Source organism: Myiozetetes cayanensis, unplaced genomic scaffold (genome assembly GCF_022539395.1).
Source record: "Myiozetetes cayanensis isolate MyiCay16 unplaced genomic scaffold, myiCay2020 scf5-8, whole genome shotgun sequence".
NCBI lineage: Eukaryota > Metazoa > Chordata > Aves > Passeriformes > Tyrannidae > Myiozetetes > Myiozetetes cayanensis.
Window position 1 is genome coordinate 110,858,786 of NW_026087742.1, and position 26,001 is coordinate 110,884,786.

The 26,001-nt window shown below is 38.8% G+C and overlaps 1 protein-coding gene across 17 annotated transcripts in view; it reads left to right on the plus strand.

The window, feature by feature from the left end:
* Window positions 1-26,001, plus strand: part of KDM6A (lysine demethylase 6A) — a 150,564-nt gene that overhangs the window by 38,898 nt on the left and 85,665 nt on the right. For all 17 annotated transcript variants that reach the window (XM_050334017.1, XM_050334019.1, XM_050334020.1 and 14 more), the window contains exon 4: window positions 7,244-7,293. In XM_050334017.1, coding sequence (XP_050189974.1) covers window positions 7,244-7,293 — 50 coding nt within the window. The remainder of the gene's footprint in view (window positions 1-7,243; window positions 7,294-26,001) is intronic.

The following is a 26,001-nucleotide window of genomic DNA, read 5'->3' on the forward strand; positions in this document are numbered from 1 at the left end:
AAGAACTGGAATGAACTTTAAGTAGCAAAGCCACCTGAATGAGTTGAGCATGAGGTGACTCTGTTTTCAGTTAAGTGTGATTTTAGGCTTAAGGGGTTTTATTTCGTTGTTTGTAATTGGTAATAATTGGTAGAATTTGAGTAGCTTCTATTTAGAGCTGTTTATTTCATCTTCAGGATGGAGTTAAATTTTAGGTGGTTTATTTTCAGATGGTTCCAACCATTACATCAGACTGCTATAGAAAGAAGAATGTTATCTTAAGCCTAGATCATTAAAATGTTCTTTATAAATTGTATATGTGTGGAGCAGGGTATAGCAGTAGACAGTTTTAATATAAAATACAGCTGTGCCATGGTTGTTGATTGGTTGTCTGAAAATTTTTATCTTGGGCAGTGTTCTAAATAAGCACTTAATTGTTAAAATCCTTTTGTGGAATATGCTCTCTGAAAGATTTTTGAGCTTGATGAGAATCCATTGGCTTTCTTCTTCATTGATATTTTCAATATTTTAAGACTCTTCATCGAGTTCATGATCTAAAGGATCTGTAAACTTCTTGCCGAACTTGTGTATCTGCACATTTAATATTTCTTGGGACAGTGAGCTTCTCACCACTTTGCTGCATTGTATTTCCAGATGAGGATGTGCAGTTGTTAATAAAATTTCCTAGAGGACTGTTTGGTGATTTTTCTTTCATAAATTTATGCTTGTGTTGCCTTTGTGTGTCTGCCTTCATTCTGTGTTAAAAGGAAGACATGCTTTAGGCTTCTTTGATGGTCTCTTCGGTACTTTCAGCACAAATCTCTGGAGGAAACAGGGAGCAACCTCTTGCCTGAGGCCTTAGAACAAAAGACCTGAGCTGCATTTTGCTTCTCTCTCTTCCACAACATTTTTTTTGTTGTTATAGAATTGCAGAATCAAGTAGGTTGGAAAAGACCTTTAAGATCACCCAGTCCAGTTGTTCACCCAATGCTGCTTAAGTCCACCACTAAGCCTTGTCCCTGTGCAGCACATCTACATGTCTTTTAAATACCTCCAGGGATGAGGACTCCACCATTTCCCTGGACAGCCTGTTCAAGTGCTTTACAACCCCCTTGGGCGACAAAATTTTTCCATATATCCAGTCAAAACCTCACCTGGCACAACTTGAGGCCATTTCTTCTTGTCCTGTCACTGGTTACTTGGAAGAAGAGACCAATCCACCCTCCACCTGGCTACAACCACCTTTCAGGGAGTTGTAGGGTATGATAAAGGTCTCTCCTGAGCATCCTTTTCTCCAGGCTAAACACCCCCAGCTCCCTCAGCCACTCCTCATAGGACTTGTGTTCCAGACCCTTCTCCAGCTCTGTTGCCCTTCTCTGGACTGGCTCCAGCCCCTCAACATCTTTCTTGTCGTGAGGGGCCCAAAACTGAACACAGGATTTGGGATGTGGCCTCACCAGTGCCGAGTACAGGGGAGGGGATCAGTGCTCTGGCCCTGCTGGACACACTGATCCAAGCCAGATGTCAGTGGCCTTCTTGGCCACCTGGGCACCTTGGCCTGCTGGCTCTTGCTCAACACCCCCAGATCCTTTTCCACCAGGCAGCTTTCCATCCCCTCTGCCTGTAGTACTGCAGGGGGTTGTTGTGACCCAAGGGCAGGACCTGGCGCTTGGCCTTTTTGAACCTCACACCCTGGGCCTCGCCCTCCAACCCTTGTCCAAGTGGTTGGTGATGATATTAAACAGGACTGACCCCACACTGAGTCCTGGGGAACACCACTGGTGGCAGCTGCCAGCTGGATGTAACTCCATTCCACACCACTGTCTGGGCCCTGATGTCCAGCCAGTTTTGTGCCCCGTGAAGTCAATTCCATTGAGTCAGCCTTGGAATTTCCTCACCTTTTAACTTCTTGAATTTTATGTCTCAGCAGTGTTCATCTTCTTGGTTAAAACGCTGTTGTGGGTAAATGTTGCACTGTGTAATAAGCTGTTTCTACAGTCTGCACGTGTCTCCTAAGTGGTTAATGAAGATTTATTTTTTCCTGGAAGTAGTCAAATTTAAAGCAAAAGATGAGCCCTTTTTCATGCTTCCATTGTGCAGTTCTTCAGTAATTTTCTATCTTACTATTAGTATTCTCATCAACTAGTGCTTACTTAAAAATTAAAAATAATTCTGTTTAAGAAAACACGTATTGATTTACACAGAAGAATATTGGGTTGTTTTAAAGTTTTCTTTTCAGAGTTATGTCATCCAATTAATGCTTGCTGTTTTTCAAGTTCAGTAAGCCAAAAGTCTGTGTTAGTCACATTTAGCCTTGCAAGGTGCCACTAGATGGTGTTAGTATCTAGTTCACTTTTTCCTTACTCAAGCACTAAAATACTCAAAACTGCTCCATGGTTGCCTCACTTTCGAAGGCCTCTTAAATTTAAAGGTATCAAAAAGTAGGTTCGTTGGAGCAGATCATAAAAGCCATCCTTCTGTGACTGCATGATTTGTGCTGAAAAGCGCTAAAGATGACAGGTGGGTGGGTGTCATTCAGTCTAGACATTTTGCTCCCCATTTGCACCTTGCTTGTTTGTTTAGGTTATGTATTTAGACTCTTGGCATGAAGAGAGCTTGTCTGTCCTATTACTGAAACAACTATGCATTTTATAAAGTTTTGCCAACTTCTTATGAAAGTAAGTAGATTAAAAATAAATAAAATCTCGAAACCACATACATGGTAATTATGTCAAATCTGTTTTGTATTCTCTGTGTGATACCAAGGAATCTTTAATAGGGGTGGATGAGAAAGAAGTGTTACCCATCTTCTGATTCTGTCATGTCCTTTGATTTCTTAGTAGGAGAGGAAGCCAAACTCTTATGGGGCACATAATACAGGCTGTCAGGGTTAAAGTAACCCCACAAATTGCAAAGTGGGTAGTTCTGGGTGTCTGTGAAAACCTGTAAGAAGAGGAAACCAATTGACTGTGTGTGAACTTACTGAGGGTCAGCTCTGCATTAGGTGCCTGAGGATTAAAGACAGATTCTGGAGCAAACCTGAGCTGAGGAGGATTTTTACTGATCAGTAGCTGTAATTCTTTTAGGAAGGCAGTGTTTGTTTTTCAGGGCTATTTTAGGTAAACATTCTTTTACTTTCATCAAGCAGTATAACTGATGGTGATGGATTTGAAAAGCTACATATGCCTTTGGGGTGTACCCCTTCCCTGCCCTCTTTAGGGGAGGATGCAAATGCTGTATCTGCCACTCAGCAGGTTTAATGGTTTTCAAAAACGTGATCATAAGGATGTCAGGAAAATAATGTTGATTGCAAGGTTTTGGAGAGAGATGTATAAGCTGATACAGTAAGTAATGAAATACTGGACAGAAGGATGGAAATAGGTCACTGAGCACTTTCAGGAATTCTTGAGTCACTTGTCCAGTATTGTTTTAGATGTTTGAATATGGTCTGTCAGCTTTGTGTTTTTAAGAGGCTTATCTGTGATCATTTTACAAATGTAATTGTCCTACACTCAGTCCTGTTCTTTCTGAGTCCAGGCCTGCATTTTTTCTGGATGCTCAGGAGTGTTTCGCATGTGGAAAAAAGAAATATTTACCTCCTTCAGCAGTTTCGAATGTGTAAGAATTTCAGTGGCAAACTTCTAGATTGGAAAAGCTCAATAATAAGTTCCTAATCAGAAGGCTGTCTGCAGAATTTATTTAATAATATTTTGAAAGGACATTTTAACAGAAGTGGGGTAATTCATTTGTGTCTGGAAAAATGAGAGTTGACCCTGTTTTGAAAGAGGGGCAGTAGTTGATGGAATCGTTTTGTGACAAAACTTGTATCCCCTTGGAATGACCAATCTTGGATGAAAAGTAAAGGTGCAAATGACATTGCAGCATTTAGTGCTGAGGGAGTTTTTTTTGTCCTTCTTTGTTTGTTTTTTTTTAATAATACTCATGTGGTGCATGATACAAGTGATTGTTTTTTTCACTTTTTAGTGAACCAGAGAATATCATCCTGCAGTCAGAATCACAGCACTGGTGAAGCACACCCCGTGTTTCACATAGGAACTTGTGTAAAATTCCTGTTGCTTGATCTTGAGCAGATCCAGTTGCTCTTTGTTTCTTATTATTCCTGGATAAAGTCTGCATTTTGAGGGATTTGCGCTCCTTTCCTGTAGATACAAAGTTAATTAAACAGAGAAGTTACTTGTAGTTCCACAATACATTATTTAGATAAGGTACTAATTTCTGCACCATAGAATTAAGCTCACTCAGGGACTAGAAAGTATGGGAGGGTTCGTATTTGTGATCCATGTTCCGCTTTTAAACTAGATTGGTTTAGTTTCTCAAAAATCTTGCTTTCATAATTTGATTTCTAACATCTTATATGCAAGATTTTTAGGGGGATGTGCTTAATTAGGGATGTTTCAGGTGGGCTCTGGCAAAAAACCCTCAAAAACATTTTCTTGGATTCTATTTTTCTGTTCCTTTAGTCCTTTTCAGCAGAGCTTGAGTGCTCTTGGAGCAGATATTTTATCCAGATGTAAAGGGGTCTGAAATAATGTTTCACAGGTAACTTGCTGGGAGTTGAGCACTTGTTAAATACTGAAATTGTGCATCAACAGCAGTTTCTTGTCTGACTTTCATCAGGAGGAGAGGGACATTTATCTCTGGTGCAAGGGAATCCTCCATGATTCATCCTTAAGCATTTTCAGCACAACTCTTGAGAATTTCAGCATTTCATCTGCAAGAAGTTCAGTAGGAGCAGAATACTGCTAGCCTGGAGGAAAAGCCTGGATCCCTGGGGGTTGCTGGACCCAGAACTAGGATTGGGCACTTCAGACACTGACAGGGACTGTGGTGTCCTCTTAATTCCTCTGGAAGAGTAAAGTGACCTCCCTTTGAATAGAGGCTTTATCTGCTTAGCATGTAAACATGGAATTCTCCTTCAGCAGTCCACGCTTTCCATGTGGTTGGTTTTATTTGTAACTTGAAATGGTCACTTCAGCTGTTCCTATGGGAAGTTGCTCAAATTTATTGAAGGATGGAAGAGAAAAATCATTGGCAAACATCAGCACTCCTAAGGAAAATTGGTAGAATATCATGGAGCAAAGCCTCCTTTCTGTAAGACCTTATCCTTATGTTAAATGAAGGTGCTAAAATTTGCCTGGGCAAGTTTGTTTGGGAGCAGTTTCTTTCTTGCTCTGTTCTTTTTTTTCCTGTTCTTTTTAAGGTCTTCTGTTTATTTATGTATTTTTTTATACTGTTGACTTTTTCTGAACTTATTAGCAGTACCTTAACTGCTGTAGGGAAACATATTCCATCTCTCTTGTTTAATTATATGTGCTCATGTGGGTGCTCCATGTATATTTTAACAACTACAGTGAAAAAGTTCTCCCTTTTATTTTCATAGTGTAAACCCTTAGCGTTGTATTTAAGGTTCTTTTCATGCTTTCATTTTATCCATATCCCTTCTATAATTGACTGCAGTAGTTACTTTGTTAAAACAATTAATAGTTGATTAATAACTGAGAAGTTCTCAGTTTCCTAATTTTGCATAATATGGGGGTGCTGACCTAAGTGTTTGAAATGTGCTTTAACCTTTAAAATTGGGAGAGGTGCTGCTTGAGTAAAAACAAAAAAAAAGCTTTTTTTTTTTTTTTTTTTAAGTGTGGTGCATTACAAAACTGCTTCATTGTTTGTGTGTTCCTGTTTGGGAGCGAAAAGTCATTACCATGTTCAGAAGCTAATTACTCCTTTTTGTTGAAAAGTTATTAATGATACCTGGAAGACTTTGAATCTGGAAAGACTGTTCTGGAGTGGGAGGATGTTTTGTGTTATTGTGAATGCCCTTTATAACATAATTACCGAATGTGACTGAAATATGCTTATTTTTGATGTTCTTAAAGTTACATTGTTAGACTGCAATCACATCCTTCAGTTTGTACCAAATTTTGTTTGGGGGGGATGGGGGAGAAATTGTATTCTTAAATTGTGAAAGACTTTGATTTTTAACTGATTTTGTTTGTCTGAGTTGCACTAAACATTTAAACATATTGCATGTTAATAATGTCCAGATGCCTGAGTTTATTTTTCTACTCTGGGCATGTAAATGAGTCACAGCTCAGAGCATCAAAATTAGAAATTGGCTTCACAAGCGTTTCAGTGGTGAGGGGCAACTTCTGGGCTTTGTTCAGCAAGTATGAGTTTACAAATAAAGGTTGTGAGACTCTGTAGACAGGTGAGCGCAAAGGTTTATTTTTAAGAGAAAACTCTGTGTGCTTTATCATTCTGTGTATGTTGTTCTTATTTCAATTAAACTCAAGGACTTAAGTTACAGAAATGAATATTCAGGGCAGGCATTGAAAGGTATTAAAATGTAGGGACATGGTACTTTCAGGAAATATATCTGCACATAAAATACATGTTTTAATCTGTTTAGTGCTTACAGTTTTTCAGAGCAGGAGTTGCCTTTTTTTACTGTTTGGAAGATGCATACTGCAAACACTTGAAAAATCAATACCTTGGTGTTTACTACAGGGAATCTTTAATTAAAATTCTTCCTTTTTGGAGGGTTCCTAGTGCCGTGTTCCTAGGAAAACACAGAGCTAGTTTGTGTTCTGGTCTGATGTGACCTGTTGGCCAGCGGGGCAAGATGAATCAACCGGAATTTTTAGTGGGGAAGAGGGAGCAGGAACAATGATTTGAGGAATTGGTTGCTGAGTAGAGCTAATATTGTACTGAGCAGAGCTGTTCTTAGTGCTCATTTCCAGGTTAGTCTCGGTCCTCGCTGCCGAACAAAATGTAAGCTTTTTCTCCCCCCACTTGCTTTTGTTTCTCTAGTTACAGAACTAAAGGGCATGTGAAACTGATTTCTCTTTGTATGTCCCTCCTCACCAGTTCTTTAGAAATTACAGGGCATCGGGGAGCATGGTAAATGAGCTACATGATTAAATTTTTAAATCTTACAACAGCTTTTGTCCGGGATGGGAATCCCAAAATTTCAAATGATTTCTTTGTTATAGGTTTTTCTTTAAAATATTGCTTGATTTACATTTTGTAAGATTAATAATAAATATACTTTTGGGTTGACGTTTCATAAACCAAAATTATAATCTTAAGGAATGCATTGCCCACAACAGTGTACTTATCATGGCAGTGTAACTTTTATTAAACCATTTATCATTTCAGTGTTGTGTATTCTGACTCTTAAGGTTTTCTATATTCAAAGAAAATGAAACAAAACAAATTGAACATTCATTTTTCTCTCCTACAGCATTATCTGCATACCAGAGGTACTACAGTTTACAATCTGACTACTGGAAGGTCTGTATATGCTGCCTTTCTTTTTCCCCCTGTTTTAATGTATTGTTGTAAATGTTTGAATTTTTAAAGTAGATGCTTTTCAATATAAGTTTGGAGTATCTGCCTGCAATTACTCTTTGACATACTAATTGGGTCTTAATGTAAATGTTCACCTATATGTACAAATTATAAGAAATCTCAGTGGAAATGCATCTTCACACCGTGTGTTGAAACAGCACTCAATTAAGTTGACAAGTTTTAGATTTTTTTTTTTTACCATCTTTATCCATTACTTCAGGGTTTTTTTATGCAGCATAGATACTTGAATAGATGTGAGTACTGAGAGCATCAGAACCACCTGAAAGCTGCTGTGCAGGCGTTTGACCTGTGCTAGGAAAAATGTTCTCAGGTTGGTTTTTGTTTCCACAGACATCAAATAGTTTATAAAGACCTTTTCGGTATTTTAAACAACATTCTTACATAAGATGGAAACAAATCCTGTTAGTGTAGCTGCCCTCTCTGTAAGCTGATGTAGAGGTATCAGCACTTCAGATGAATAAAATTGAAAAGGTTCTTACTGTCAAAAATAGTCGGCATTGGTAGATTGTCACATGAAATAACCTGAACTTTGTGAATTGAGACGGAGGTGCAGGAAAGCACCTAACACAGTACATAATTGTGTGGTCTTAAACAGCTGTTTTCCTTAAAAGTGTGGATAAATGCTTGTTTCAGGTAGGGAGGGCTAATGGAGACACATCAGTACCTGGTATATGTGGCATTAGAGAAACAACATTTTGTGTGCCCTTTGCTTTTCATAGGGGCTCTCAGATGCTGTGGCAGCATCTTCCACCTGGGTGTTGGAGAGGGAGAAAGGGAGGGTAAATTAAGGGGAGAAGAATGAACTGAAGTAAGTGTCTTACGGCAGATGGTCCAATTGGAGGGTCCTGGGAAAATGGTTGGTGGTGTCCTGTGAAGCCCCTGCTCCAGCAGGAGTTGTGCAAGTGCCATTTTTGCACCAAGCCATTTTGGAATTTAAGTGGTTTCTCCAGAAGTAACCCCTGCAGTTTAAAAATTACAACAGTAAAATAATTAATCTGTTCTTCTTACATGCTCTTGGAGAGTTGGTTTAAAGATTGCTGTAAATGAGTGTTGAAATGGATCAATTAATGAAAAATCTATTGTAATAGTTTCTGTTGTTTGTGCTCCCTGACATTAAGCATTTCAGAGTAGTTTATGACTTGAACTATTTTTTTCTGAGTTTTATTCTAATGGCTCATTATTGGAAGAAGTGGTAGATGATTAGTAAATTATTTCTGCTGCATTTTCAGAGATTTCAGGGGAAATGTAAATTGTTATGTGAATTTCTATAGGCATAGGGTGTTTCAGTGTGGTTCAGATTATTATCTGCAATTAAAATAAATGCAAACTCGTGACTGTTCTGCAGTTTAATTTGAAGAGCATGGATGGCAGTAAAATGTGTGATCTTTGCTTGACTTCTTGAAAGTAATTTCTGTTTGTATACAATGTGCTGATATTCTAATACACCTGTTTCATGTGTCTGTCTCTGGAATTTTACCAGGCAGGGATTATTTCAAACAATTCCAGTTGCAAGCGTGAGAGAATTTCTTGTAGTTGATAAAATAGCATTTTGTCTTCTACAAATGAAAAAAAACCAAACCAACCAAACCAAACCAACAACGAAAAAAACCACAAAAAACCCTCATTACTTTTCCTGTGCTACGTGATCTTATTTCTTATAAATGTGTAGTCCAAAGTGGTTTTTTCCCCCATAACCTTAGGAGATTCTATTAATTTTTATATTCATGAAAAAGAGCCTGAAAGAGTCTGAAACCATTTTTCAGCTAATAACTTTTTTTTACTGAAACTGGTAAAAATCACAGGTGAATCATATTTCATCTTTTTAATGGATGATGAAGCTATTCTGGAGTTGGCAGTGGGAAGCTGCCTGGATTCGGTCTAGAGAACGATCTTTTCCCTCCTCCCCCCAGCTGAGAGGATTTATTATTTCTTGTCATCCTTAATGCTTTGTATCTGTAAGCAGTCAAGAATAGTTAAGTTTGTGGTGTATTTTTTGTCACACTTTTTATACCATTTTATTCTACATTGTGATTAATTTTTTTATTTTTTTTTTTAAATGAAGAGATACAGATGGCAATAAAAGAAAACAACACGCACCACAGTGACATTTCCATCTTTGACTGTTGTGGATTTTTAAAAAAATTTTTCTTTTCTTTTTTTTTTTTTTTAGTTCTTACGGGGGTTAGATGTCATCGATATTAAGTTGTTGGACTTTGTGATGATAAAGGAAGAGAAGGATGTGAAGGAAGGGTGATATTTGTGAGCTGTGTGAGACAACTGGGAAACTGGAGAGTGATATAATGACCTTCACATGAAGGTCATTATAGAAGGCAGGTTTGAAATCAGGCAGGAACAGTCTTACGGACTTGGGCAGTGAATCTGAAATTATGTACTGTCATGCAGTGCAAGTTTTTGTGGTTGAAATAAGTGGTCCTGTATATTCTTTGCTTTATAAAGAGGAGACTTCTAGGATTGTGAGAGACTTCAGGTTGCTTAGGGTGTAGTTTGGCCTCCTTTTACAGTATTTTTAGTATTTGCTACTTTGTTTTTTTTTTTTTTTAAGTTCCATGGGGTTGGTAACTGAGCATTATTTTCATGCAATGTTCATTATATGATGTTCAATCTACAATTAATCTTTCCCCCCCTCTCCCTCCTCCCCCAGTAGATTTTTCTGATGGCCTGAATTTCTTACCAGGTTGTTTTCTGTCAGACTTTGATGCCTGGGTTGTTTTGTTGGCAATACAGTAAGCATTGTGTTGATCCTGTTGAACAAGAAGAGAGGGGGAATAAACACTTGAGAAAATATATTCTGGATATATACTGGTGGTGGGAGAAGTGAAGGTGAAGGGTCAGGAAGGTGCTGTATTTTGCCATTTACCAGATTAGTACTCCCTCTGTGCTCACCAAATATTGACTTCCTTTCAGAGGAGTAATACCTGCATGGAGAGTTTTGAAAGAGCTGGGTTGCATTTTGCTGTATATTCCTAAATAGACCACTTTTTGCAGTAATGTTTTCGGGCACCCACAGATCAACATAAAATGACTGAGTTTCTGCAATTTTTGTTCTGCACAGGCACTGTGGTACCTTAACTATCTGCATTTTAAAAAAATTACTTGACTTGAAATCTGACGAAGTAAATACCTCAACTTGGATAAAAGCTGAGATAACTTTTCATTCTCGCATTCAAGTAGTTTTCTCAGTGTTCCTTCTTAATGTGCCTATGCTAAAATAAATCTCCCTTCTGTGCAATGTACTTTATTCTGATTTCCTTTTAAAACTCCCCTGTGTCAACATGTTGGGGGAGGTGAGGAGGACTGTGGGGGATGAACGGATGCGAAGGGCAGTTCAGGAGAGGGAGACAACCAGAACTGCAGTTCGTAGGTTTTGATGCTCCTGGGAAAATAAAGATATCAAGTGTTAGTGTCTGCCATGGTTATCAGTTTTGACATATTCTGAGGAGGCAGCATTAGAAGCTCAGCAAGGAGTAAGATATTCCTGATTTTATCCAAACATGATGGCAGATATCTGGCACCTGTAGAAGGTTATTTTAATCATCTTGTGGTTGTATTATAATGGGCTTAATCATGCTGAACCCTTTTATATAATGCTTGGGTTTGGGTAGGGCTGCCCTAACAGAAATGTCAGTGAATTGAGAGTGTTAAAGTGTATAAACCATCTGGGTCTGTTACATTGACATGGTTGTCCAGGGCAGGAGAGACCTAGAAACTTTATTGCTTGGATTTGGGGCTGCAGGAACTTTCAGTGCTCATGAGGGAGATTACTGGGAGGGTTGTACAGAAGAGCCTGGTTATCTGGTGCTTTGATTAGATCTCCTCTGCTTTGGCATGGCACTGCTACTGCAGCCCTTCTGTGGTTTGATAATCTTGATTAAAGAGTATTTGTGGCCTTTGCAGGTCGATGAGTGTTCACACATTGTCAGTTAGAAATTGTGTGACTGTAGCTGTTGCAACACAGAATAAATAAAACCTTTTGGTACAGGTATATTAAGTAGCAGCGAGTTCCCGTGTGCTGAGTCTCTGCAGTGCTTCCATGAGCATCTCTTAGTGACATCTCTGTGCTTGGGGAATGAATGTGAAGCTTTCTGGACAGGATTAAATCCAGGGGATTGTGGACAAGTGATGAGGAGCATGAGGACAGCACTGCTTTTGTACCTTATTCTGTATTGTTTCATCACAGAGCAGCATCCTGTGTGGCTTCAAGGCTATTTCATAAAAAGTTATGTTTTATCAGAGTAACAGAGGGTATAGGTAATTAAACATTTCTATTTATGTGTGAATAAAATGAAGGACTGCCAAGGCACAGCTTGTAGAAATGCATCTAAGTGAACCTTAAAATGATGGCAGTTACTGTGGGATGAGTTACTGCTGTATCAAGGAAGGTTGTGTACCATGGACTAGGATGCTGGAACTTAGACTGAGAATGCCTGAGAAAGAAAAGAAACCTCAATTTATTCAGCTGTACTCAACTGTAGTATCTCTTTATAGAGCAGTGCTTGCAGTGGATCAGTCAGAAAGTCTGATTGTTCCTTGAAATATTTAAGGAACACTTAATTAGTGAGTTACATCCTCCGACATGAATTCAGATATAGACTTCTTGTTAGCTGTTGACTTTGGCTGGAAAGTTGCCTAGAAGGAAAGTAAATCTATCAGGCACTCCTTATCATGTTATGAAAATGGCCCCAATAGACATTCTTTTTAATAAAGATTTCATTTATGTGGCCAGGGAAGGGGGGAACATCAAAGAGGTTTAATGAACCCCAGCAAGGATTTTCAAAGAAAGACCTACTTCTTTGTTCCAGTGGATTTTAAGAACATCTGAGGGCAAATATGGTGCAAGCTGAATGTACAGTTGCAAGGCTCTACTGTAGAGGATGGAATGGTCTAGTTTTAAATAAATAAATAAATAGAGAGGAGGAAAGAAATCCTATAGTTTGCCAACAAGGTAAGGTATTGATTTAGTTGTGGAAAGTATCTGTTTGGTTGTCCCTGCCCATGTGAAGTGGACATTAGAAGTAGTCTGAATTCAGGTGTTTGCCTCCAACGTACTTCATATTTGTCTCTTAAATAAAATAATTAAATTTTGGCTATATGTGTGCAAATAAGTGAATTTACTCTCACTTTTCTCAGATAGTCTTTATAAAACAGAGGAGAATTCAAAATCATACAGAGATATTGCAAAAAAAAAAAAAAAAAAAAGACAACAAGAACAGAACACCAAAAATGCCTAAAAAAAATCACCTGAAATTCTCTTGAGAAAGGCAAATGCCAAAGGAAAATGCAATTGTGTACGTGGGTGCTAGTCATGGAAGAGGGATGTAATCTTAGTCTATGCTGAGCTGTTGCTTTGTTACAGAAAGCAATTTTGTAACACTCCTTTTTATGTTCATCTAAAGTGTATTTGAGTGCCAGGTAATTTTTTAAAATGCTGTTCTGTAATTAAAGCTATGTAGAAATTTCTCAACCTCATGGTTAAAACACTTGTAATTAGTAGCAAAGCTGGAGTAACAAAAGACCATGAATGTTAGTTTTCAAATGTGTCCTGTTGCTTGTTTTAATTGTTTTATGCAGCTTCTTTTCATCCCTCTTGTTTTGTGTGTGTTTTTTTTTTTTTTTTGGTTAGTTTTTGGGGGTTCTTTTGTTTGGTTTTTTTGGTGTTTTTTTATTTTGTTGGGCGAAATGGCTTTTTTGGTATGTTTTCTTAATTCTGCAAAACAGAGAAACAATTTAAAAAACATTAATGCTTTAATTTTGTTTAAGTTTTGCTGTCTCTTTTTCTCCAGACTGTAAGTCTGTTTTTCCCTTTATAAACAGTTGGACAAAAAGCAATTACTAGACATACTGATAACAGCAAATCAGAGAACATTTTGCACCTTAGAGGATCTGTTATAAGACAGCAATTTTCCACTTCATTGACTCACAACTGTTTTATTTTATACAGTAAACTCAAAAAACCAAGTAGTGTTTTAGACAGAATTCATCAAAACTTCCATTATTTTTTAATTAGATACAAATGCTTGAATTAATTGAAACAGGGCAGTGGGACAGGATCAGGTTTGCTGGAGCAAACGCCCTCCTGGAACAAAAGTTGGGGAAGGAAGTAGGATGATTTGTGAATGCTGCTCTTTTTCAAGAGAATTTTAAGAGAATGGATACTCCATATAAAGAGGTAAATTTCCCCTCAGGAAACAGAATTTAAAAATGACACAAGAAGCCTTTAATATAAATTATTGCCACGTTGCAACACAGGGTTTGTGCAGGAAAAGCAGAAAGACAGAAACTGTCCCTTTGGTCAGAGGAGCCATAATGAGAGAAGCATCGAGAAGACTTGATCAGGAAAGCCAAGTTTCAGAAATCCTGACTGAAGGTGGAATTTGCTGCGATCAGGAGCGTTGCAAAAGCAGCCTGGAGATGCAGCAGTGACCTGAAGATGGGTGAGGTGAAAATCTGCAGCTGAGAACATATTGTCAAATCAAAATGATGGGGTAGGAACGGGAATAAATAGAAGGAGGAAATGGAAAATCAGAAGGTGAAAAATAAAACCAGAAATTGAATAGAGATTCAGTGGCTCTGCAAGGCATTGAGGAGGGAGATATTAATAATACCTTCTGTCTGCTCTTTGCTTCTGTCTGGCAATATAATGGTTGTCAGCAAAGCACATGGGATTCTGTACCACCCCTCACTCTTGGCTAAACAATTTTTTGGTTTTCAGTCCTTTCCCTCAAAGGGTTTTGATAAAGACATTCTGGTCGTGTTCTGAGAAGATACTTAACTGAAAGAACAATATTTTGAAGAGCTAATGTAGACTGAGAGGCTGGAGAGACGTGTATGATGATATTCTGTGTTTTGGAACAGCAAATGAAAAATAGAGATAAGTTTGTCCTAATTTTTAAACACTGATGAGAGTGGGACATCATAATGGAGATAGAAAGCATTTTTATGGGATTTAATGGGCTAAGCATTTTCAGGAGACTGTTGTGGAAAGCAGTCTGGAGATAGAGTCTGAGTCTGATACAACGTGATAATATAGGATGGGAAAAAATCTCATGCCAAGAAAGAAAGAAAAGGAGGAAAGGGGAGGGAGAAAGCTGAGGAGAGAGAAAACTACAAGGCCGAGTGAGATTGAACAAATAATATGAGGAAGAAGAAAACGTGGCTTGAGGAAGAGTTGCAGGGAATGGGGAAAGGAAGATTGTGGCCTTGCTGAGAATTTGAATTTAAAGGAGATGAGAGAAGTGAAAACAAACTTTAAAGCTAAGACCATATGGGAAGAAGGGAGGAAGGTATATATAGAATAATACCAGAGTGGATTGTGGGAGATCTGAACTGAGGCTTTTGCCAGCTTTCTCCCCAGACAGCAACCTCTGTGTCATAAATTCACCAGGCATGGTGGGAGAGATGTAAAAAAAAAAAAAAAAAAAAAGAAAAAAAAAAGAAATCTAAGGAAGACAGTAACTGTTCAGGTGAGGAGCACAGTATCCTTCTCCATCAAAGGACCTGGATGTCCTCTCTTTTGAGAAAGGGAGAAGGTAGAGTATGAAGCACTGAGGATCACTTTGGGAGTAAGATAAGTGGATAATAAAAATTTGGAATCTTCAAGTTGGAGGAAAGTTCAATAGCAGGGCTTCACCTGATAAAAATGAACTTCATGTCCTGACCTTGCTGGAGAGCCCACTCCACTCTTAGTAATGAAACAACAAAGAATTTTAATGTATGTAGCTGTTTGTGCAGCTGGTGATAATTTTAACAACTTTCTCTCTCAAAATAAAGGGGTTTACAGTAACAAAGAATCCAGCAAGTGCATAAAGGCTTTTACTGAACTGCTGATGAAAGATACATGAGAGCATATTTAACATAATATTAAGGTTTTTTGGGGGTGCAGTGGGTAAGAGTAATTTTGCTGGTGAAAACTTTTCACTTTGATCCTGATATACACTGGCAAAACAAAGAGTAGGAAGAACAAAATGCAGATACAGCATCATCAAAGGTAATTCTAAGGATTTTTTTTAAAGGTTAGTAATATGTTCGGATTGTGAACTTGTGCCTTTAGTGTGTCGTGGTGGATAGAAATTCCATGTGAGAAGATATTTGAAAAGATAGAAGAGTTGTTAAAAGAGCAAGACCCAAGAGAAATTTGGAGTATTAAGATGCTAAAGTGAAGGGCTGAATTTATGAATTGTGCACCACATAATCTCTTTTCTAAATTGGAATGCTTGGTAGCTTTGGGGTTATGTAAATGGGGTTATTTCGGCATCCCATAGGTGTGATCAGTGTGATTACTCTGTGATGTGAAAAATTGGGATTTTTAAATGCAAACTGTGTTTATGAAGACCAGAATTCTGTCTCCTAAAAGAACTAAGTGTATGCTTTCCAAATATTTCAGAGAAAATGATTAATAAATAAAGACAAACTCTGAAATGCTGAAAAGGTAACAATGATTGTGTTACCAATAACACCTGGTCATCTGTAAAATGCACAAAAAATAGAGCAAATTAATAACTGTATTTGGGTTTCAAAAAAAGATTGTTTAATCTAAAAATGCTAAAAATAAATATAATTTCTTGCAAGTCAGCAAAGTAGAAAAGCTGAAGAAAGTTTTTTCAAAACGTATTGTTAAATAAATGCTACACAGAAAGATTAAGAAGAAAATGTATTGTCATTTCATGCTGTTTAATTAGAATTAAAGCGCAATTGAGCTCTAGTTTAGAAAAGAATATACACTTACCCAGATATTTGTTAAAGGGTAATAAACCTTAAGAATTCCACGTTTAGGTTTTGTGTATTCTGAGGAGGAGTGGTTGGGTGTCTGTGTCTAAAATTCTGTCTCCCTGTTACTAAAACACAGAGAATTCTTAGGTAGTCAGTCCCATGACAGAGAAAGAAGCAGACGCTGTTTTTTACTGTTGTTAATGCAGACAAATAGTGCAGCATGTCCAATTTTCTGTACAGGAAAATTGTACATGGATCTAATAACTAACTCTATTAGATGATTTAGCTAATGAAATTACGGCAGGAGGGTGTGCTTCTTCTCCTTCAAAGGAATCAAGAGTAGGTGTAAAATCTTAAAAAGAATGAGCCAGGCAATTTTAATTAATAAACTTTGACATGTTGCCTTTGACCTCATGATTAATTTGATAGATTTGCTTCTTTTTTATGTCTCTTTCTATTAGCTGTCATCACACAAAACAGAGGAATCCCCCTCTGCACATATAAATTATGTACCTGTTTGGGTCACAAGCAGCATTAGATCTTTATAGGGAGCATGGGGGTTCCTGTTTGATTAGGAGCATTTTACATTTCCACTAAATTAGGAAAAAAATTATTTCAATGTCTGCAGTTCTGATTTTTTTTCAGTTCATATTTACTCATTAAGCCCCTCATCCTTTTTAATCGGTGGATTTATAGAAGCTCAGAACTCTGACAAATATGTAATATACCACAAATGTTAATGGTAAAAGGGGACAGAATGAGCTTTGGGGAACAATTGTGCTGGGGTCAGGAGAAGGAGACAAGACAGAAACACTCCCCCCTCACCCTGGACGTAGCATCTGTTTCCAAACAATGTTCGTAACATTTTCTAATGATGGTACTTCAAGCTGGAAATTCAGCAGGAAAGCTTTTCTTGTCCCCCTCTGTGTGTAACCCCTGTCTATAAGTCGAAACACTCTTGAGTGGAAACAACATAAGTATCGTCAGGGCTGGTGGAAAAGTCTCTTCGGAAAAGCTTTTTATGCCTGTTGAATTTTCCTACTGCAGAAGTTTCCTTTGTGCAGAACAAAAAACTCTCATCGTTCATCTGCTAGTATTTAGAATAATAGCATACTTCCTTCCTTCAGTCCCTGGGATGAGGGTTCAGGATGCTGAAATATTAAGACATGCTGATGTGTGGCAGTGGAGAAGCTCATCAGTTCAGTTTGCTGGGGGAGAGGCTCATTTAGCCGAGTAGAACGGCTCTGGCTCAAATGGAGGACATGTCTTCAGCAGGCAGGAATAATGTTTGAATATTGAGAACATTGAATGAGCAAGTGTTTCTTTTTCTAAATATAAACAACTGTATTAACAATGCATGTGGTGCTTCTTCAAAAGTAGCCTGTTGTTTGCAGAAAGCCCAGTAATGGTGCAGTCACTTCATACCCCGTGTGATTGCCCGTTCCTTGCACGTAAAGGGTTAAAACAAAACATACCACCCTATTTTTCTAGTTTGTCGAGTTCTGTTTGATCTCTGTGTAGATACTGTGGCTCATTAATTGGTGGCTTTTCTTCAGAAATGAGTCTTTCACATTTTAAGGTTCATTCTTTGAAAAGATGAAATATTTCCCGAGTTTTAGAAACAAAGAATTGCTTTATTTTGCAAATACTGAGTTTTAGACTTTGCTCTCTCCACCACTGGCATTTCAGTTCTGGTTTTTGCAATACTCTTTCAAGCTTGTACCTAATTAAAGTATTGAGCTGCACTGCTTCCTCCTTTTGTGAGGGATACAGATCCAGCCTCTTCCGTGTGGTGGAGGTGGGGGACGAGGGCTGGTGGAAGCGTGGGTGGATCTCATGCAAATAGATGGAGAAGGCAGCAGGTGGGAAGACGGGGAGACACAGAACTTGGGGTCTCTTTCTTAAAGAGCCTGTGAGTAGCTTGTGTGAGGCAGTTCAGTTCATGCTTTTGAGAAAAGGCAAATACTTTAAAATGTTTTCAGGTTATTGCTTGAGCATGATCGTTCTCTGCTCTCTGCAGCAGCCTTATAAGGATGAGTGTTTAGAGGAGAAACAGAGATCAGTTCTGCTTCTCGTTTTTACTTGCATAAAGGTGCAGCAAGAAGTGGTCTCTGGTGTCTGCTTGTCTTCATGGAGCGCACCGAGTGGGGTCAGTGCTGGAACAGGGGGTGCTCTCAGTGTAGGGAAAGGCCAGATGCTGAAAAAGTACTGGCCATTCAAATGCCAAAGAAAACCAATGTTGGCTCAGAAGGTCTGCAGGTACCTAAAAAGCCTGTAGCTGATCATCTGTTCCCATGCAGCAGGTTTGTAGTAAGTAGATGGGGTTTTACCAGGGTTTGGAAGAACCTGGGAAGACAACAGCTTTTCACCCTTGACCGCTCCTCAGGGCTGCTGTATTCCAATTATTCAGCGCTATTTCCCAAGTCACTGTGCACAGCATTGTTTTGTAAAAGGTATCTCTTCCCACTTCTGAGGAATAGCTTAGAACTCCTAACTGCTCTTCCTCTTGCTGTGTCATTTTTCTGATGTTGTTTAGGAGTGGGATTGATGAGAGATTCAGCATCTCACATATGGGGAGAAATAACAGTCAGTTACAGATCTCTTACTGTGTTTTCTTCTTTGCCAGCTTAGTCTTTGTTCTGCAAGGCCGGAAGTTTCTCAATTAAATTTTGCCTGGTATTACCAGCCAAAACAAATATAGCTATTTTTCTGGGGTTTTTCCCCTCAGTCTTTCTTTCTGGATTAGGTTTTACTTACTGTTTTTCTTATTGCCTGGTTTAAGTTTTACTTACTGTTTCTCTCATTGTTTCAGCTTCTTTTTTTTTTTGAATTCTCAGAGTCATCAGAAAAACAGCAATAAAGCTGTATTACCAGGCATCTTAAAGGGTATCTAAAAACTGCACTAATGCTGTCTAACATGTTTTCTAAACATATTTCAGGTATTGTTTTTTTCCCTTCCCAAAGAATATTGGGATCCATTTCATGTATTTACTCACCTGACTCTGATTATTGGGATCAAACACAGTTCCATTCCCAGGTGTCTTAATGATGCAATCAGAACTTTGTGAACTTTTTCCTGAAAACAAGTAAGCTGAAAAATCCAATTCCAATCCTGGTAAACACTGTAGAAGGGGAGATGGCTTTCAGTCGTATGTACAGTTTTGGGAAGGAAAGGAGATGATAAAGTGATTATCATTCTGAAATATCTTCATTATAGCTAAGGGAGAAAAATCTGTAGTGGTGACAGAGATGGGAGAATTTCTTTATACAAGGCTAGTGCTGATAATTACATTTTCTGTGTTTTCTATTCTGTTGTCAACTACTGCAGGAAATTCATGCTTTTTGCATCTTCCAGAAGATTTTGTGTCACTGGTTGTATGGAAAGTTACATTAGTTTTGCAGAATGCTGCAGACTTGCAATGTTTAATGGTTTCAAAATGCAGCTGAACAAATTCAGGGGAGGAAATCCATTAAGAGCAATTAAATAAGAAGACATTTTGTCTGGCTTTGGAAACCTCTGAAGCACAAATCACTGGAGCTTGGGGAGGGTGTTCTTGGGAGGGGAAGGCTTAAAATAGTGGTTGAAAAGTGAATTAAGTTACACTTCAATGTCACTTCAACAGCAGGATTTGAAGAGTTCTGTGTTACTTCTGAGTTGTACAACAGCCTTTCCCCTCCCTCCACAATCACCTGCTGGGAGTTATGTTTCCATTTAGTGGCATGGTCTTTACCTTTTGGACAGCAAGGAGGATTTGCTGAAGAAATGCCATCACTGGATGTTGTCTAGAGCAGAATTACTCCGTGAAGCTACACAAGAATTCAAGAATTTCAGTATATACTATCATATTCACTCCCTCCAAAATCCATAAAAATACAATAACATAAATTAAATCATCCATCTAGTTCATAATGGAGCATTATAACCCCATCTCAGTTCTGTTTCTGGTCTCAAAATCCAGGCAAAGAGAGCCCTCTGTCTGTCTGAAACCCGTCAATAACTTCTGAAGACAGGCTTGTCTTGAAGGCGCTTCCATTTCACTTGGGGTGTCTGTCAGAGGAATGTCAGCCTTTGTTCTTTCTTAAACTTTCCTCCCTGTGCCTTGTTGTCAGCTGGATTCCTTAGGAGCCTCTTCTGGATCAGGATGGCTGTAATACTGGCTTTGTTAGGAAGAGAACCTGTTGGTGCTACTTACTGGTTGTTTTTTCTGACCTGGGCTTTCAGTCAAGGGAAAATGAAGCGAGCAGATGACAAATGTCACTTGTCAGGACAAGCCCAGATGAGTGCTGCCACAGGAAGGCAACTTGCCTTGAACTGAGAATGAATATTAAGTGCTGATTGGAAAAACGGTACAAAATAAAAATGTCTCTAAAGGAACACAACTGGTACTTTTGGATTTTTTTAAATGCTACCATTCAGTGGTTTTGCTAGTTGTAGTGACCTCTAACTCCAGATTTACATGGCATCTTTCTGTGTTCCTTGTTAAGTAACCTCTGTAAACCTTGATTTTTCTTTATTTTTCTTCTGGAATTTTGGTCGAGTATTCTTAGTACCTACAAACGGGGAGATTTTGTGTGTGTTTCGAGATGTTTTGGTGATTGAAGTTCAGGGAGCAAGTGCCAGAAGGAGGACTTTGCTTTGTCATGTGGCTGGAACACAGGGAATCGCTGAGATGTTGGGAAGCTCTCACTTCTTCCTTCCACGGTGAGTCGTCTGTTCTGGCTGTGAAAAGGTGGTCGGCAGTTTTGTCATTATGAGGAAGAATGTGAGCTGCCATGCAAGCAAAGGAGTGCTCTGCCTTCAGTGGAACAAAGTTTCTTGTCTCTCTGCTGTGCCAGTCAAGTGTGAGATGAAAAGCAGCTCACTGGTCTGGGCTGTCAAACCCCTCTAAATCCAGAAGTGTTCGTCTTCCCCTGAGGCACTTTGGTGGGCTTTGCTTCTAGAAACAGAGAATGACGGGTGGGTGTCGTGTGTAAGAAAGTCATGGATCTCATAAAGCCAGGTGACTCAAAACCCTGGATATGAAAACTCCCACTTCACTAAAGTGCAGGTAAATAAAGCAGTATATTTTCAGTTTTATGCCTTGGACCCCATGCATAGTGCACAGGCTGTGGGGTGTTTGGGGAGGGCTGAAAACAGGTTGTTTAACCTGAGGTTTCTCTTTGTTTTACCGAAGAGGATCTGAATTTTAGGCCTGAAAAGTAATTATGGGAGGTCAGACATACAGTGAAGGCACTAAACAGGTTTAATAAAAATGCTTGAGAGGCATAGCTAGCATTCTGTGAAGTGTTCAGAGAAATGAGAGGTACAGTGTATCCACCATTTGATACAGAATCAGATATTTAATTATCCATTAAACAGTTAAATATAGCCTGGACTTCCTAAAGCACATCCTAAAGTGGATGGGTTTGAATTTAAGAACAGGATCAAATGTAATGTTGAAAACATGTTAAGAAGAGAGAAGTGTTGCACAAAACTTCTTACTTTAAACGCTTCCACGAGACATCAAGCACAAACTGGACGTTATAGAGAAGGAGCTCGTATTCTCTTCTTTTCCCTGATCATGAAGAGAGTCTTTTTAGACTCCCTGCCTGCCATATTCCCTGTCTGTCAGAGCAGGCTTTCAATGGCTGTGGTCTGTCTCCTAAGGAGTGAATTTTTTGTTTTATGTTGGGAGTTCTTCCTGGCACAGCAGTACCCCAGTACCCTTAATGAAGTGCCACGATCTCCCCATGCTGGTACTCATTCCCTTGTACATTTGAGAGACACATTTCTCCTTTTGTTAAGCAAAGTACTGTAAAGAGTATTGATAATTTTAAGGTGGTGTATTTGTGCCTGCCCATTTTGAGATCTGCTGGGTGATGATCCCAGGTTAATGAAGCCACCCACATTATTTGTCTTCATGCCCTGGAACTGTCTCTGTCTTTCTGTAGGTGTGATTTACTTAATCTTTGGTATCTGCAATTAAAGAAATTCCATTATAATGGATAATTGGACCTTGAAAGAAAGTATAAATAAAAGCTGTAAAGCTTTTTTTGAAAATGTTACTTTAAATAAGAAGGTAGAAAGATTCAGATTACACTGGAGAGCAATCACATGTTCAAAAAAGATGGGAGATAGCACACAGCATATATGTTTAACACTTTAATGTTCTCTGAAGTATAAAAAAAATTGTTAATTGTGAGGGGGAAAAACCCCACATCTTTGATCTGGGAAAATAAATGTAAATTGGTGTATATTAGACAGTACCATGGAAAAGTTGTAAATGTGGGGGCTGGTATTAAACATTTAGTTATTTTATGATTGAGTGGTTTTAATGATTGGATGTGAAAGTGAATATTGATATTCTAAAATAGAAGACAAATTTTGCATGTTGAATGGTACAAATTTAGAGGTACAGAAAAAGATTTTGGAGAACTGAGATAGCAAGTGGAACTTCACATGGCTTGTTGGGATTATTAAATGGTGGTATTTGAGTTCAGGCAACTGAGGTGTGAGTATCAGAAGAAGTAGAGAATATGAAGACAAAGTTAGAAGGCCAAACAATATTTAGTTTAATAAAGAACAATATAGAAACCTGTACTGGAATGCACGGTCTTACATAAAAGATAAGTATAGTTTAACATGACATTTTGCTGGGATCTAATCATCCTCCTCTCAGACACAGAACAGCAGAATGAAATTTCAGATAGATGATAAAATCATATCCAAGAACTGTTTGCAGAGGGGACAGACAGGAGGGAGGGTGAGCCAACAGCTACCCAATTAGAGGGTTAAAGAGGGATTCTGCTGACTTTTGCAGGATGAAGGGGGTATCCACTCACACTGAGGAGCAGCAATTATAACATAAAATGAACTTGTGCAACTCAAGCTTAGCAAGGTATCTTTAAATAAGAGCTCCCTGGAGTCTTGCAAAAGGATGTCAAATTAACAGAGGAGGAGAAAATCCCTATATGATGGTGTTGGTTAATTTGCCCTCTCGTCCTCTCTTCCCTCAGCCTTCAAGTTGTCACCTGACTGTTCAAGCAACAGAGTTTAGGAATAAACTGCCCCAGAGGAAAGGCTTTTAAAACTGCCAACTTTGAGAGGTTTCTTACCTTTCCTAGTAAGATGAGGTAATAGTCAGAACTGAAGAAAAATGAGTGGATTTAAAAATGTTTTGGTTCCTGATCCAAGACGATTGTGGTGTTTACATTTGCAGTTTTTCAGAGTCAATTTGTCAGAAGTTAAAACTGTTGACAGAAGCAATTAAGTAAATTCAGGTAGAGCAGCAGTGGTGTAATGGTAAGAAGAAGAGGGATTAGTGAGGGAAAGCAAGCTGGGCTCTGGAGCAGATGAAGAGAGAGCAAAGTAGAGCAGTGCAGCATGAGCAGAGATGGGGACAGTGAAAGAATGTCCCGTCATTTGACTTGTTTTTTTGTGGGTTTTTTTCTTGGTTTTGTTTTGCCTTTAGAAATAGAAGGCCCTTAAACTCACCAGCACATAAATAATCACAAAGTGGGATGAAAAATTACTGATGTGCAGTTTTCTGTTAAGAAATGATGATTTGATGGAATTGCAGTGCTCTGTGGGAATGGTTGGTGGGCTGCCCAGCTGCTTTGCTCTGCTCTTGGCTGTGGGCCATCCTGTCTGCTCCCCCAGCTGCCTGTCATGTGGGCCTGCTGCCTTGGCTCTTGGATCCCATTTGAAGTATTTGTACATTCCAACAAATAAAACAGCAAATCACCAATTAGAACACCAATTAGTGATCACTACTTAACCAACGACAGCCTTAATTGGACAATCATTTTCAGTAATAATTGATTGATCCCTAACTAGCAACCATTAATCTATGATCTTGCATTTCACTGCTTTAAAAAATACTTTAAAAAATGACATATTCTTGTTTTAGTTTTTGATACATTTATAGGAATACATAAAATGTATACCAAAATATGCTTTCCAGTAACATTTTTGATTTTCAGATATTACTGACTAGTGTAAAAATCACATAAAAATTAAAGCAGTCCGTGAGGGGTATTTTTTCCCAAAATTGATACTTGGAATGTTGTTCCAAATGTGGGATTTTGTTCAGTTTGCAGTTTGCAGAACAAGCTGTTTTTATGCTGGAGCTAATGAAGCCTGGGCAATGATGAGCTGATGTCTGTTGTCCTTTCGCACCTCCTGTCCTTTCTTCTCCCACTGAAGCACACACAAACTGAAATTCCTCTGGTTTTCCCAGTGAAGCATCCTGAACGATATCTTGTTCCCTCTGAGCAGGAAAAGCACATGCTTGATTTAAAGCTATGCTAATGGGCTAAGTGTCTCTTTCCAAAGAGGAGAGAGTAATTAAGCTCCGTGTGCTTTCTGAAAGTGGGCTTTGGTTTGGGGGCTCTTTTTTCTGTCCAACAGGTGTTCTCAGTGACATTCTTCAGGTTTTTAATCTTTGAGCTGCCCTGCTTTCTCTAAAATTCATTTGAAGGCAGCTAATAGGTTCAAGAGTTACTCAGCTAGAAAAAAACAACATAAAAGCAGCAACAGCATTCTTAGGGGACTTGGTTAAAAATTAAGCTTTAAATTTTTCCATTAAGCAGAGTTCCAGATTCAGCTGGAACTGCCCAGCACAATGTGGCTTAAGATTCAAGGGGAACAACCGTAGAGAGTTTTGCCACTTAATTTTTCTGACTGTTTTCCTTTGTTTTTAGAGGTTTGTTTGTGTATATTTGAATCTCTTTATAGTCATTCATGCCTTAGTATATTCAGCTTGTCCACTCCCCTTCTCCGTGGAGTGCCTCAGGTAGAACAGCTGTGTAATTAATGATAGTTAGGCTTTTTTCCAACACTGGTGATTCTCCAGCAGTGAGAAACTGACAGGGAAATAATGGGGCTACTTGTCAACTCAGTGGGATTCCTATCTTTGCTGGAAAGCGTTAGAAAAATGGAGAATCAAGCACAGAAAATTCCGTGCTAGTAGTTCTACTTCGTGAAATGTTATAAAGATGATAGGTATAAATAATGATGATTGTTTGCCATATAAAAGAGAATAAAACACTTCAATAAACTGCCCGAATGTCATCTTCCGAAAAAAGATACTTCAGTGATGTTTGTGTGTATACATGACTGACATTAATTTCTGTGCTTTTATTGCAAACATTTGTGAAGAGATCTAATAGTTTTTGTCAGGTCAGCATATCCGGGTGGGGAAAGAGAAAAGCCAAATCCTGTAATAAGTAGGAAATAAGAGCAGTACTTGTCAAAGAAAAACAGGGGTTGAGAAGAACTGCTGTGTGCATAATTTGCTTCTGCAAATATTTGAGCCCCACCTGAAAGGTATGAACGAAATAAGGAAGTGCCTACAGGCCACCATTATGGGGGAATCTCTGGCAATTCGCAGGAGTGGGTGCCTCTCTGAAGTGCTTGTACACAAGTGCATGCAGCATGGGGACAAATACAGGAAGAGCTAGAAATCCACATGCCACTGCAGGGCTCTGATGTCGCTGGGATCCCAGAGGGGCAGTGGGACAGCTCAGGCTCATCTCCCTCCTGTTTGCACTCATGGAAGAATTTGCACTCATGAGGCAGCTTTGGCTGCCAGGGCTGTGAAGTGGTGGAATCCTCAATCCTGGGACAAACAAACAAAGCAAATGGGAGAATCAAAACATCAGACTTAGGACAGGAGACCTTGGTCTGCTTAGGGATCAGCTTGGAAGATTTCTTGGACGTGGCCCTGGAGAGAAGAGGTGTTCATGAGAGAGCATCGTGATTTTGAAGAATAACTTTCTCTGAGCTCCAGAACAGTCCATCCTGCCTTGCAGGAAGTTACATAAAAAGGAAAGGAATTGTGGATGGATGAAGTCAAAGCTTCTGACAAAACTCAGGCATAGTAGGGAAGCATACAGGGGGAAGAAGCACGGATAGATGACTCT